The sequence below is a fragment of the Oncorhynchus nerka genome, linkage group LG14 (genome assembly GCF_034236695.1).
Source record: "Oncorhynchus nerka isolate Pitt River linkage group LG14, Oner_Uvic_2.0, whole genome shotgun sequence".
NCBI lineage: Eukaryota > Metazoa > Chordata > Actinopteri > Salmoniformes > Salmonidae > Oncorhynchus > Oncorhynchus nerka.
Window position 1 is genome coordinate 42504109 of NC_088409.1, and position 11579 is coordinate 42515687.

Here is an 11579-nt window from a genome sequence, read left to right on the forward strand (position 1 = left end):
CAGCATAGCTTTGCAGCAGTCAAATAAAGCAACAATACATAAGATAACAGGAATAAACAAGGCTTTAATGTAGATAAGGGCAATAGTTTAATTCTAATAAGTTAGTCTCATTTAGCAACATTTTTACTGACAAAATCAAAATGGATGCTTCTTCAGCACTCAACAATTAATAAAATGTAAATATTCTCTAATCATTGTTTACACACTTAAAACCAGTCACCAATTACAACATACAGTGGGGCAAAAAAGTATTTAGTCAGCCACCAATTGTGCAAGTTCTCCCACTTAAAGATGAGAGGCCTGTAATTTATCATAGGTACACTTCATCTATGACAGACAAAATGAGAAAAAAATCACATTGTAGGATTTTAAGAATTTATTTGCAAATTATGGTGGAAAATAAGTATTTGGTCACCTACAAACAAGCAAGATATCTGGCTCTCACAGACCTGTAACTTCTTTAAGAGGCTCCTCTGTCTTCCACTCGTTACCTGTATTAATGGCACCTGTTTGAACTTGTTATCAGTATAAAAGACACCTGTCCACAACCTCAAACAGTCACACTCCAAACTCCACTATGGCCAAGACCAGTCAAAGGACACCAGAAACAAAATTGTAGACCTGCACCAGGCTGGGAAGACAATCTGCAATAGGTAAGGGGCTGTTTTTCTGCAAAGGGACCAGGACGACTGATCCGTGTAAAAGGAAAGAATGAATGGGGCCATGTATTGTGAGATTTTGAGTGAAAACCTATCAGCAAGGGCATTGAAGATGAAACGTGGCTGGGTCTTTCAGCATGACAATGATCCCAAACACACCGCCCGGGAAACGAAGGAGTGGCTTCGTAAGAAGCATTTCAAGGTCCTGGAGTGGCCTAGCCAGTCTCCAGATCTCAACCCCATAGAAAATCTTTGGAGGGAGTTGAATGCCTGTGTTGCCCAGCAACAGCCCCAAAACATCACTGCTCTAGAGGAGATCTGCATGGAGGACTGGGCCAAAATACCAGCAACAGTGTGTGAAAACCTTGAAGACTTACAGAAAACGTTTGAACTCTGCCAACAAAGGGTATATAAAAGTATTGAGAAACTTTTGTTATTGACCAAATACTTATTTTCCGCCATAATTTGCAAATAAATTCATTAAAAATCCTACAATGTGATTTTCTGGATTTTTTTTCTCATTTTGTCTGTCATAGTTGAAGTGTATCTATGATGAAAATTACAGGCCTCTCATATTTTTAAGTGGGAGAACTTGCACAATTGGTGGCTGACTAAATACTTTTTTGCCCCACTGTATGTATTCTCGCCCTTCCACGGGTTGCTCTCCAAGCAATATAATACAGATTGTGTACTTGAAAAGGTGCAGCTAGTTAATAAATGTACACCTAGGCTGGGATTCAATCTGAGGCGTGCTATAGAACAGACTAAGGTCATTTACGCTTGAGCCGACATGTGCAGTGGTAACCGTGAATAGGATTTCCGCAAACGTCTGAGAAAATGTCTTAAAAGGGTACATTGTCGGCTGTCTAGTGCGCTGCTCTAACGCGCCTTAAATTTATTCCAGGGCATCTCAAATAAATCAAATGTTAGATATGTTGTTATTGTCAACAGTAACATATTGTGAGTACAATCACACACGACTAAATAAGGAACACACAAAACATGCAATAAATGTATGATCTATCAGATAAAACAGATACTTATTTTACCCTTTCATACTGTATACTGATTTTTCTATTGTTGAGATGGGTGCAAAGGCCTCATTGTCACCACCAGAAGGCTTACAGGTATACCCGAATGACAAGGCAATAATTCTGAAAAAGCTCATCTTGAATCCTTCGTACATATTTTGGTTGTTGAAAGCATCTACCCTCTGACAACTTAACGTATAAACATTGATAAATCATGTCAAACATAAAAAGACAACATTTGTTTTCTTTTGGAATTCATGATTGATACAGTAAATGCATCCTTAACAGCTGGTCCAGGGTCAATTTGTTGTTTAACTCAATGGTAAGGAGTAGGACGGGTTGAGAGAGATGACCCTAGAACAGATGTTGACAAAATAACCATAACCTTGTTGTGCATTATGCTAACTTATAGCGTAGGATCCCTAGACGTGAATCAGGTCGCAGGTCTATGCGTTGTGAAGCTCATGCTCCTGACCACTCCTGCCTACTGCGTCTGGGTTCGACAGAGGGTCCAAGTCGGCGAACAGGTTAAACCAGGCTGAAAGGTCTTTGGCGGTCTCTGGCGTCTCTGTACAATCAGAACCAAAGGTAAACCATCTCACACAGTAAACTTGGATGTTGAATAGTAATGTCTTGTTTAATACAGGGCTTCATCTGACTCAGACATTGTGCTATTCCTGGTAATATTTATACCCAACAAGTACTCCGAAAGCGCTCATAAACACAGGTTCTTGCTGGAAACAGCTTTTTTTATGAGCTAAACCCTTTCTTTCAATTCTATTCATATGTTTTACTCGTTTGGCCCAATCCTACCTCTCGCTGCTGTTGGCCTAGAGGGGTTCTGATTGGCTCCAGATGATTGCTCTGTTGCCTGGGAGATGGGCTGTGGAATGCTCGTGGCCCAATCTGGAATGGAGATGCAGATTTAGACCCATCTTGAGGTGATACACATTGTTGCTCGATCCAGGAGACAATAAATTACTTTCACACAGACCTTTTGTATGAACAGGACTTTGTGCAATAGACAAGAATATTGCAATTATTGAACACTGCATGTCTTTACCAAATCTATGCATGTTCTCCAAAATACAATTCTCAGTCCATAACCATTTCAAAAGGTCAAATAAGGGGTACTTAATTATATCTGTCCAGTTTCACGCATGCACAAGTAAGTATGTTTTTACCCTGTTCAAGTGTGGTGTGAAATGGAAACTTATTTAATAATACATTTAGGTCCACATGAGGTTTAAAGATTATATTTCAGTATGACTGTTCACTTCACTAGCCTGCACGGTGAATATAGGCAAACACAAAAACAGATGATGGACTAGTAGTCGTTGCCCAGACCCAGAGAGAAACGGAATGGAAAGAGATTAGTAATTAGCTATGGGTAAGCAAATCAAATAGCCAGTGCCTATTACTTATACAGCTGTAGTTAAAAAAAAAAAACATTTTAGGGCCACTTTTCTCTGTGGAAATAGTTACGCATGGTGAAAAAAAGGTTTATTTGTTGAAGTACTTATTCAGAGAGAAGAAAAACTGTCAAGGCTGACTGCACAGCCCTAATTATGTATTTCTGGGCTCATTCATAAAATCTAACCAACCACAGGGTTGAATTTAATTACGCCAATACAAATTGATTCAATTGTCGCATGCTTCATACTCTGGTCAGGGATTTCTCCTCAATTTAATCAAGGATGATCTTTTACATGTTTTCTCTCCACAACATCCTGGGTTTTGGAAGAACTATACGGTGATGCTTCACATGGTTTGTTTTTCAATGAAGAGCAATGCAATCTGACCAATGAATAAATATGCACAACAGTGTTGTATCTCTGACCTGAGAGCGAAGATTGGAGATTGTTCCTGTTCTGGTCCAGGAGGTGAGATGGGAGGAAGATTGAGTCTTCCTCCTGCTGGGGTTCCACTAGGCCCCCTCTACTCGTGGCTCCGCTCCCCTGGTCCCCCTTACCAAACACCTCCTGCCACTCCTGTGAGAACTCGCCCTCATCCAGAGACGTGCTGCCCAGAATCTCATTCAACAAGGCCATGCTGTCCCTCTCTCCACCCTCCTCCTGCTCCTGACGAGAGAAAGCTGAGAGAAGATCCTCAGGCCCTGGAATAACCAATCAAATACTGTGTTATTTAGAGGTGGACTGTGGGGCCTAATAATGGGTAGTTGATTCTGTTTTTTAGGGTGAAATAATTTCACATGATCTGTTCATATATTTTTCTCTGGTATTCATTTAGGACACATACGTTGAGGTGGTGCTTCTGTACATTACCTGTCATTTGTCTATTAAGGTCGATTTCTTCAAAGAATTGTCCAGAAGGTGTCTTGGTTTGAGCTGCGCAGGATGAGAGTGAAAAGTGCATGGTAACTTGGTTTAAGGCCTAGATTCAATCAAATTAAGCTTTATTCCGGATTCCATGCAGCCAATGGCAATGTCCGTGATGGGCATAATACCAGTAGCCACTTGTGGATGACAGCTCTAACACAATTCCACCTCAGACAAGGGCAACACAACAGCTATGCGGGTGTCGGGAATCTGATTTAATCTAGCCCTAAATCCATCAATATAGAACAAGTGTGCGTTACAATGGCTTGTTAATTAGTTGAAATATTCATAAATACACTGTTGTCCGTTACCTTCTTCATTGGACTCTTCATTGGGATCTATTGAGATAAGTCTAAGGACAACAAAAAAACATGTTACATGTAGTGTACAGTATAGGATCCTGTGTACCATAATGTAAGACTAAATTAATTCTGTCATGTTGTATGGATTTCACTTACTGGCCATCTGCAGTCTCCTCAAGATCAGTCTTTGTTTGGACTTTCTTCTCCCTCTTTTTCTTCGATCCCTGAGATGACAGTTTATCCATGGGGTCTTGGAGGCTCTGGAAGGAGAAGAATAACATACGGACAACGTCACAAGACATGACACAGAGTGCTGTCATCTAAGTGAGGCCTTATGGTGAAACACACCGTTCTTCGTTATTGTAAAGTAAAACACTGTACAGGCACCTTTTGAGTATATCATATATATAAAAACGGACTGTTCATCGTTTCCAAAATCCTGACAAAGATGACAGGGCTCCCGAGTGGAACAGCGATCTAAGGCACTGCACCTCAGTGCTAGAGGCGTCACTACAGACCCTGGTTCGATTCCAGTCTGTATCACAACCGGCCGTGATTGGGAATCCCATAGGGCGGCGCACAATTGGCACAGCTTCATCAAGGACAACAACAAAGGACAAATACCTGTTCACCCCACTATCATCCAGAAGGCGAGGTCAGTACAGGTGCATCAAAGCTGGGACCGAGAGACTGAAAAACAGCTTCTATCTCAAGGCCATCAGACTGTTAAACAGCCACCACTAACATTGAGTGGCTGCTGCCAACACACTGACTCAACTCCAGCCACTTTAATAATGGGAATTGATGGGAAATTATGTAAAATATATCACTAGCCACTTTAAACAATGCTACCTAATATAATGTTTACATACCCTACATTATTCATCTCATATGTATATACTGTACTCTATATCATCTACTGCATCTTTATGTAATACATGTATCACTAGCCACTTTAACTATGCCACTTTGTTTACATACTCATCTCATATGTATATACTGCACTAAATACCATCTACTGTATCTTGCCTATGCCGCTCTGTACCATCACTCACTCATATATCTTTATGTACATATTCTTTATCCCCTTACACTTGTGTCTATAAGGTAGTAGTTTTGGAATTGTTAGCTAGATTACTTGTTGGTTATTACTGCATTGTCGGAACTAGAAGCACAAGCATTTCGCTACACTCGCATTAACATCTGCTAACCATGTGTATGTGACAAATAAAATTTGATTTGACAGCATCGTCCGGGTTAGAGTTTAGCCGGGGTAGGCAGTCATTGTAAATAATAATTTGTTCTTAGCTGACTTGCCTAGTTAAATAAAATAAAAAATATGATAGAGGCCTCCCTCACCTTGATTGTAGAGAACTCATATTGCTGGCAGCCCTTAAAGCTCTCATGAATGGCAGCCATAGTGTGAGACGTCTTCTCCCAGAAGTGCAACAGGGTGGTCTGAAACACACACATACTTATTAGCACAAGGCTGTAGCCAACAATTACTATTATGCAATAATTGTTATTTTACTTTCTGTGCATACACCACTCCTTGATATTCCAGTGTACCTGGTATGTGGTTAAAACATGAGAAAGCAGATTGCAGCGGCTGGCTCCTAATAAATCGACTTTCTGGCAGACATCATTCTTCAGTTTGTCAAAGCTTGTTTTAGTGGTTCGCACCTGCACTTGAACCTGAGATGAGAGGAGAAATATTACTCAACAGAAGGAAGACAGGATCATTACATAGGCACAACATTGCATGGAATAAAGATCACACATGAGAATACACTGATGTTGCAAGTGCAACTGAAGTCTTTCTCACTCAAGATAACCATTGAGTGTAACCAACACAAAACAGAAGAAAACATGCCTTTCCCCTAGTTCCCATGAATCAGCTCCACACTGAAGTACACAATCACACACAACACATTGACAGTAAATTGCACCATCTAGTGGTAAATATAACAATTTCCATTTTCTGTTTGATTCTATGAAATTCTGATTTAAATTTGCTCTAAAGAAACCGGTACAAATGCTTAATCAATCTGGCCCACTGACTTCATATGATTGAGACCTATATCTAAAGAGAGTATGCTAACCTTGCGGAATTTCTCCATCTGTTTGTGTGTGTCTGGATCGAGCTCCTGGGATACATCCTTCATCCAGAGCAGTGCTCCACGGTATTCCGTCCTGGACTGTTCCATGCGGTTCACCGTCAGCCAGGTGTCAGAGATGGCCCGGTATCGGAAAGTCTCCACCTCCTGGTAGAGGCGAGACAAAGGACTACGCAGAGACAGCCTGAGGGGGACAAAAGACTGTCATCAACAGAGAACAAATCCACTCATCCAAATGAAGTGCAGCTGACACAATGTGGATGAGTGAGTGAGGAGCAGCAGCTGGACGAAAATATCCATTTAGAACGAAGATGATTGTCTGTTCACCTTTTTTCTGCTCCTGAATCTTTTGACTGGGTTATTGTCACTAAAGCTTAAAGATGTAGCAGCAAACAGTAAGTAAACATACACTGATAAACCTTCACCTAAACAACATGGATTATCATAGCAATCTCTCAATTGTGAGTCATCAGTTTCTATTCAAACACTCTGGGTACTGTGTTGATACAGTGCAGGCCTATGTCTGTCGGAATACAAAGCTGTCACTGTATGCCGTTTTCTTTCTCTTTTTGTCTCCACACAGCAGACTCCTTCCTAGCCTGTCCCTTAGGAGCCAATTGACGCAATCTTCTATCTCATGTCTCTCTACACTGGTAGTCTGTCTTCTCCTCTGTAAGAGGGAGACTACTATCATAGGTAGTGTGTGAGTTTCAAGTTCATTTTCACCCCCCAAAAATGTACCTTTATAAATATAGCATTCTGTGCATCGTCACATTTGCAGACTTATGTAAGATAGCCCACTATTCATAATGTGATGAGTAGATTGGATAGTCATGATATAGGCTAATAACATAACTCAATCACTGTTCGCAAAAAAAGACTGTTCAATGCACGGCTGAGCGCGTAGTGACATAGAGCTATAGGCTATATCAGATATGATTTTTCTTTGCACAGGAAGAAATGTGGCCTTTCATAAACACATTTCATGCAATTCTACTACACTTTATAAGCAGAATATTTTTTTATAAATACGACAAAAATTACAGGGTAACCTACTCTGCTGAGAATTTTTTTAAATTGAAAGAGACACAAATATTTACAATATGACGTCCATCTAACCCGGAAGAGGAAATGATTGTCCAAAAACAAACTTTCAAGTGGCACTGATCAGTGAACACTCACCGGGGATAATATAGCGGATGATCTCGGATGGTGCTGATAAGTTTGTTTGCTTAATTATGTTGAGAATGTTGATAACTAAAAGACAGTATTTTCATCGTCCTCTCTTTACAGCAGCAGCCATTTGCTTTCAAAACTATGTTTTCCCGCGATTGGATTTTGAAATATTGCAATATGCCTGGCTGAGCCTCTGCTTTTCACTGACAGTCACAACTCAACAATCATCTATTTGGTATTTGCCGCGCACGCTGAAGAAATTGCGGGCCCTTCCGACTGTAGGCAATGCGATTTAAAACAATTCACAGCTAATCTTTTTTTACATTTAGAAGATGCTCTTATTCACAGTGACTTACAGGTACAATTGGGGTAAAGTGCCTTGCTCAAGGGCACTAAAACACATTTTTCACCTAGTCGGCTCAAGGATTCAAACCAGCGACCTTTCAGTTACTGGCCCAACACTCTTAACAGCTAAGCTCCCTTCCACCCATTTTAAAAGAAGCGAATGATCCTCTGTGGACAAATCATGCTTTCTGGTGTCGTAGCCTATTTTGAATGATTACATTTTTTTGTATAGACAGGAGTAAGCTAATTAGGCTATATCATTTTGCCAATTTAATTCCCCTAGCCTTATGGACACGCCGCCTATGACTACTATCCTACATGTCTGTCTTACTACACTAGTAGTCTGTCTTATTTCCTCTAGTAGAGGGAGACAGACATGCAGGATAGTAGTCTGTCTCTCTACCTTGTAATGTGAGCCCCCTATTCTGTCTATCTATCTACACTGCAATATCCAGTGTGTCTGTCTGTCCTCTGGTAATGCGGTCCAGGTACAAACCTCTGCTGGGAGGAGAAACAGAGAGCCTTCCCGGTAGCCTGCATGATCTTTCCAGCCCTGGTCCGGTCCTGGGAGCCCTGTGAGCGCAGGAACCGCCCCAACTCATTCTCCTCCTGGGATAGAACTGAAGAGGAGGGATAGAACCACATGGTAGAACTCAGAGGATTGAACAGGGCTTTAGAATCCAGGTCCAGAAGAACCTTGAGTACCCAGATGTAACTGGGTCCGACATGGAAGCGGGTGCCAGATGTGAGGGTGAAAAGACTCACAGCAGATTCTTCTCTGGTACTGCTCGATCACCTTCAATAGCTCCATGCACGTTCTCTGGACAGAGTGAAACACCTACAATGCCATGGAAAAATGACTTATGCCAGTCAACAAATATATATGCATTTTATGCAAATCTTTAACAATCATCTGCCTATGTTATGTGAGATGAACAGAGGTTGATACTTGATATTGTCAGGTCTTTGGTAATTGGCACAACAGTTGTCTGTATCTATGACAATGTATCCATGACACAGTAACAAAACAGATTTGAAGCATTTGATCTGTGAAGCGAACCTCCAGTTTGCCATCCAGGTCTGCGTCTGATGCCACGACATGTTCGTCCTCTTTCTTTCCCGTGACCTTGATGATCTTCTGTTTGGTTTTCCAGTACTTTTGCTGGAACTTGTTCACAACAGACGAGTCTTGGCTTTCAATAAAGCGGTCAAAATACTCCCGGGAGTAGCCACCGCTGCAATGACATCCGAAACGGTCAAAGTCTTGTTACTTTATCAACCATATGGCAAAGAACAAATACATTAGTGATGTTAATTCAAAGATGGTGAGTGTTTGTGTACTCACTAATTTCCCCTCTCCATTTTGTCAGGTTACCTGTAACGTAGGTTACGTGTTATGTCATGGCTTTGCAGGCCAACTTCAACTCCATTCACCAGGTAGGTCTGGACCAATGGTGTTGACCCATGGACTAAAACTGTATGCGTTTCTACCTGCCCATTGGTTGAGGTCAAATATTAACCAAAAGTAGCTACTGTGAAAACAAAGTTGACATCCAACACCATTTTGAAAAGTGCACCTGCTGCCCCGCTCGTTTTCCTTGACAGTCATGGGCAAATGATTTGGCAGAATGGTCCATTTATTAGCCCAATCCTTCTGTTATTGAATGGATGTTTTTTTATATATATACACCTTTAAAAAAAACATTTATATAAAATGTATCATGTTAGGGAACTCATTATCTTGCTCGATAGACAGTTGAAAACAAAAAATATATATTTTTAATTAAGAAATAGGTAGGATAGATATATATTCAATAACCATTTACAAAATTAAACAAGGCTCAACCTATCATGCTTAGTCTAGTCTGTAGGCTAACAGTGCAGACCCGAAAGGGCCTGGCAATATTCTGTCACGATTCAGCAGCCTCTGATAATAAGGTACCTGGTTTTAGGCCTGTCGCTGACGAGGCAAGCACGCACCTTGTTCAAGACATTATCATCATCAGATAGCCAAGGATAATGCCATAACAGAATATTAATAATAAAACGATTCCTGCATATGAATGAATGCAATGTCCGGTTTACTCGGCCGCCGTACGAGAATAAACAGAACGCTTCGCATCATCAGCGTATGTGAACCAGACTGCCCTCTCCATATCCTTTGTGCCGCCAATAAACACATATTGACCAAAAGCAATTAATTTACATTGAGAATCACATACCTTGCTGTGTTGATAGCCTACCATTCAGCTATAGCCAACGTCCATACATTTATTCTACTATTATTGACTAGGCTATACATCGTAATCAGCATCTCATTCTGTTGAATACAATCCTTGCGCTGAATGATCGATGACGTCATGTAACAACGCACCAAACTCGCTCCCATAAAAAAGGGTGCAGCCGCGTTTGTTGATCAAATATTTGGGATTAGCAAATAAAGCGGAAGGCGATAGGTTTGCATGAATTTCCTCCCTGCATTATATAAGTGTTCGTCGTGAAAAAAAACACGTTGCAAATAATGTTTTGGGGAGGAAAAAAAATAGTATACATTTTTTATTGTAGGCCTATGTGAACTGTAGTGGCCTTGAGGACACGGTTGATAGTAAATATGAGAAATTACATTAAATGGGGACAGCAGGTAAAAATAGCTTGATGCCCACTACAGAGGACATTTACTAACAAGCTCCTATTTAATGTGGAAAAATAATATCACACTGCTCTGAAAACTCACCTCACTATTCCTAAAATATGTACCTGTTAAGCTCTGTTTATACCTGGCTCTAAGTTGCATGTTTTGTCTTGTCCACATTCTGATTGTGCCCTCATCTTCAGACAGGTGCAGACGATTAAAAGATGCATTGTGATCTGATCTTCCAGACCTCGGAGGTAGTCAGGCACTCATTGGTCGAGATCCCCTGCTCAAACGTTGCGTGGGCATCAACCAATGGTTGTGTGCCACGTCATCGACTGTCATCGACGGACAGATTGCCACAACGTATGATGTGGTTAGCTGATACCAAAAATACATGTTCTTTCGTCGGGCAGCAGTCAGCAACGCCTGAGGATATGGACAGTGAAACCATTTAAATCATCATGATCCCGCCTCCTAATCACTGCCAGGTGGCACAATTGATTTATGACATCAATATCTGTCTTAAAATAAATAAATACATATTATTGAAGAAGACACAGTCATACCGTAACGTTGGTGTTTTACTCAATAAATTACTGAGAGTTTATATATATATAGAATGTGCGACTCTCAAAATAATTTTATCTGGGTGTGCTTCAGCTATGCTTTTTATTAGATAAATATCTGTTTTAAATAAATAAATAAATACATATTATTTTGAAAGAATAGCTGCCAAATAATTTTCATACAGGGAGGGACCAGGAAATCTGGTCGCAATTGCAGACACAGTGGACTGATATGAGACACATTTTAATACCACGTGTGTAGCACAAGAGGTTGGTGGCACCTTCATTTGGGAGGACGGGCTCGTGGCAATGGTTTGAGCTGAATAGGTGGAATGGTAGCAAATACATCACACACATGGTTTCCATTTGCTCTGTTCCACCCATTATTATGAGCCGTCCACCCCTCAGC

At 40.8% G+C, this 11579-nt stretch overlaps 1 protein-coding gene across 3 annotated transcripts; it reads right to left on the bottom strand.

The window, feature by feature from the left end:
* Nucleotides 1–44: 44 nt before the first annotated feature.
* LOC115141133 (islet cell autoantigen 1-like) lies at nucleotides 45–10375 on the bottom strand. Of its 3 annotated transcripts, none has more exons than XM_029679801.2 (14): nucleotides 10192–10375; nucleotides 9345–9460; nucleotides 9030–9204; nucleotides 8735–8807; nucleotides 8466–8589; nucleotides 6434–6632; nucleotides 5901–6026; nucleotides 5691–5789; nucleotides 4488–4591; nucleotides 4341–4381; nucleotides 3976–4038; nucleotides 3531–3806; nucleotides 2504–2596; nucleotides 45–2258 (listed from the first exon to the last, which is right to left on the bottom strand). In XM_029679801.2, the coding sequence occupies exons 1-14, from the start codon at nucleotides 10213–10215 to the stop codon at nucleotides 2137–2139; spliced, it is 1635 nt and encodes a 544-aa protein (XP_029535661.1). In that variant the 5' UTR covers nucleotides 10216–10375; the 3' UTR covers nucleotides 45–2136. The 3 variants fall into 3 exon arrangements, with proteins under 3 accessions (XP_029535661.1, XP_029535662.1, XP_029535663.1); XM_029679802.2 differs by lacking the exon at nucleotides 9345–9460 and adding an exon at nucleotides 9315–9344 and having other exon boundaries at nucleotides 10192–10371; XM_029679803.2 differs by lacking the exon at nucleotides 10192–10375 and having other exon boundaries at nucleotides 9315–9435.
* Nucleotides 10376–11579: the final 1204 nt, after the last annotated feature.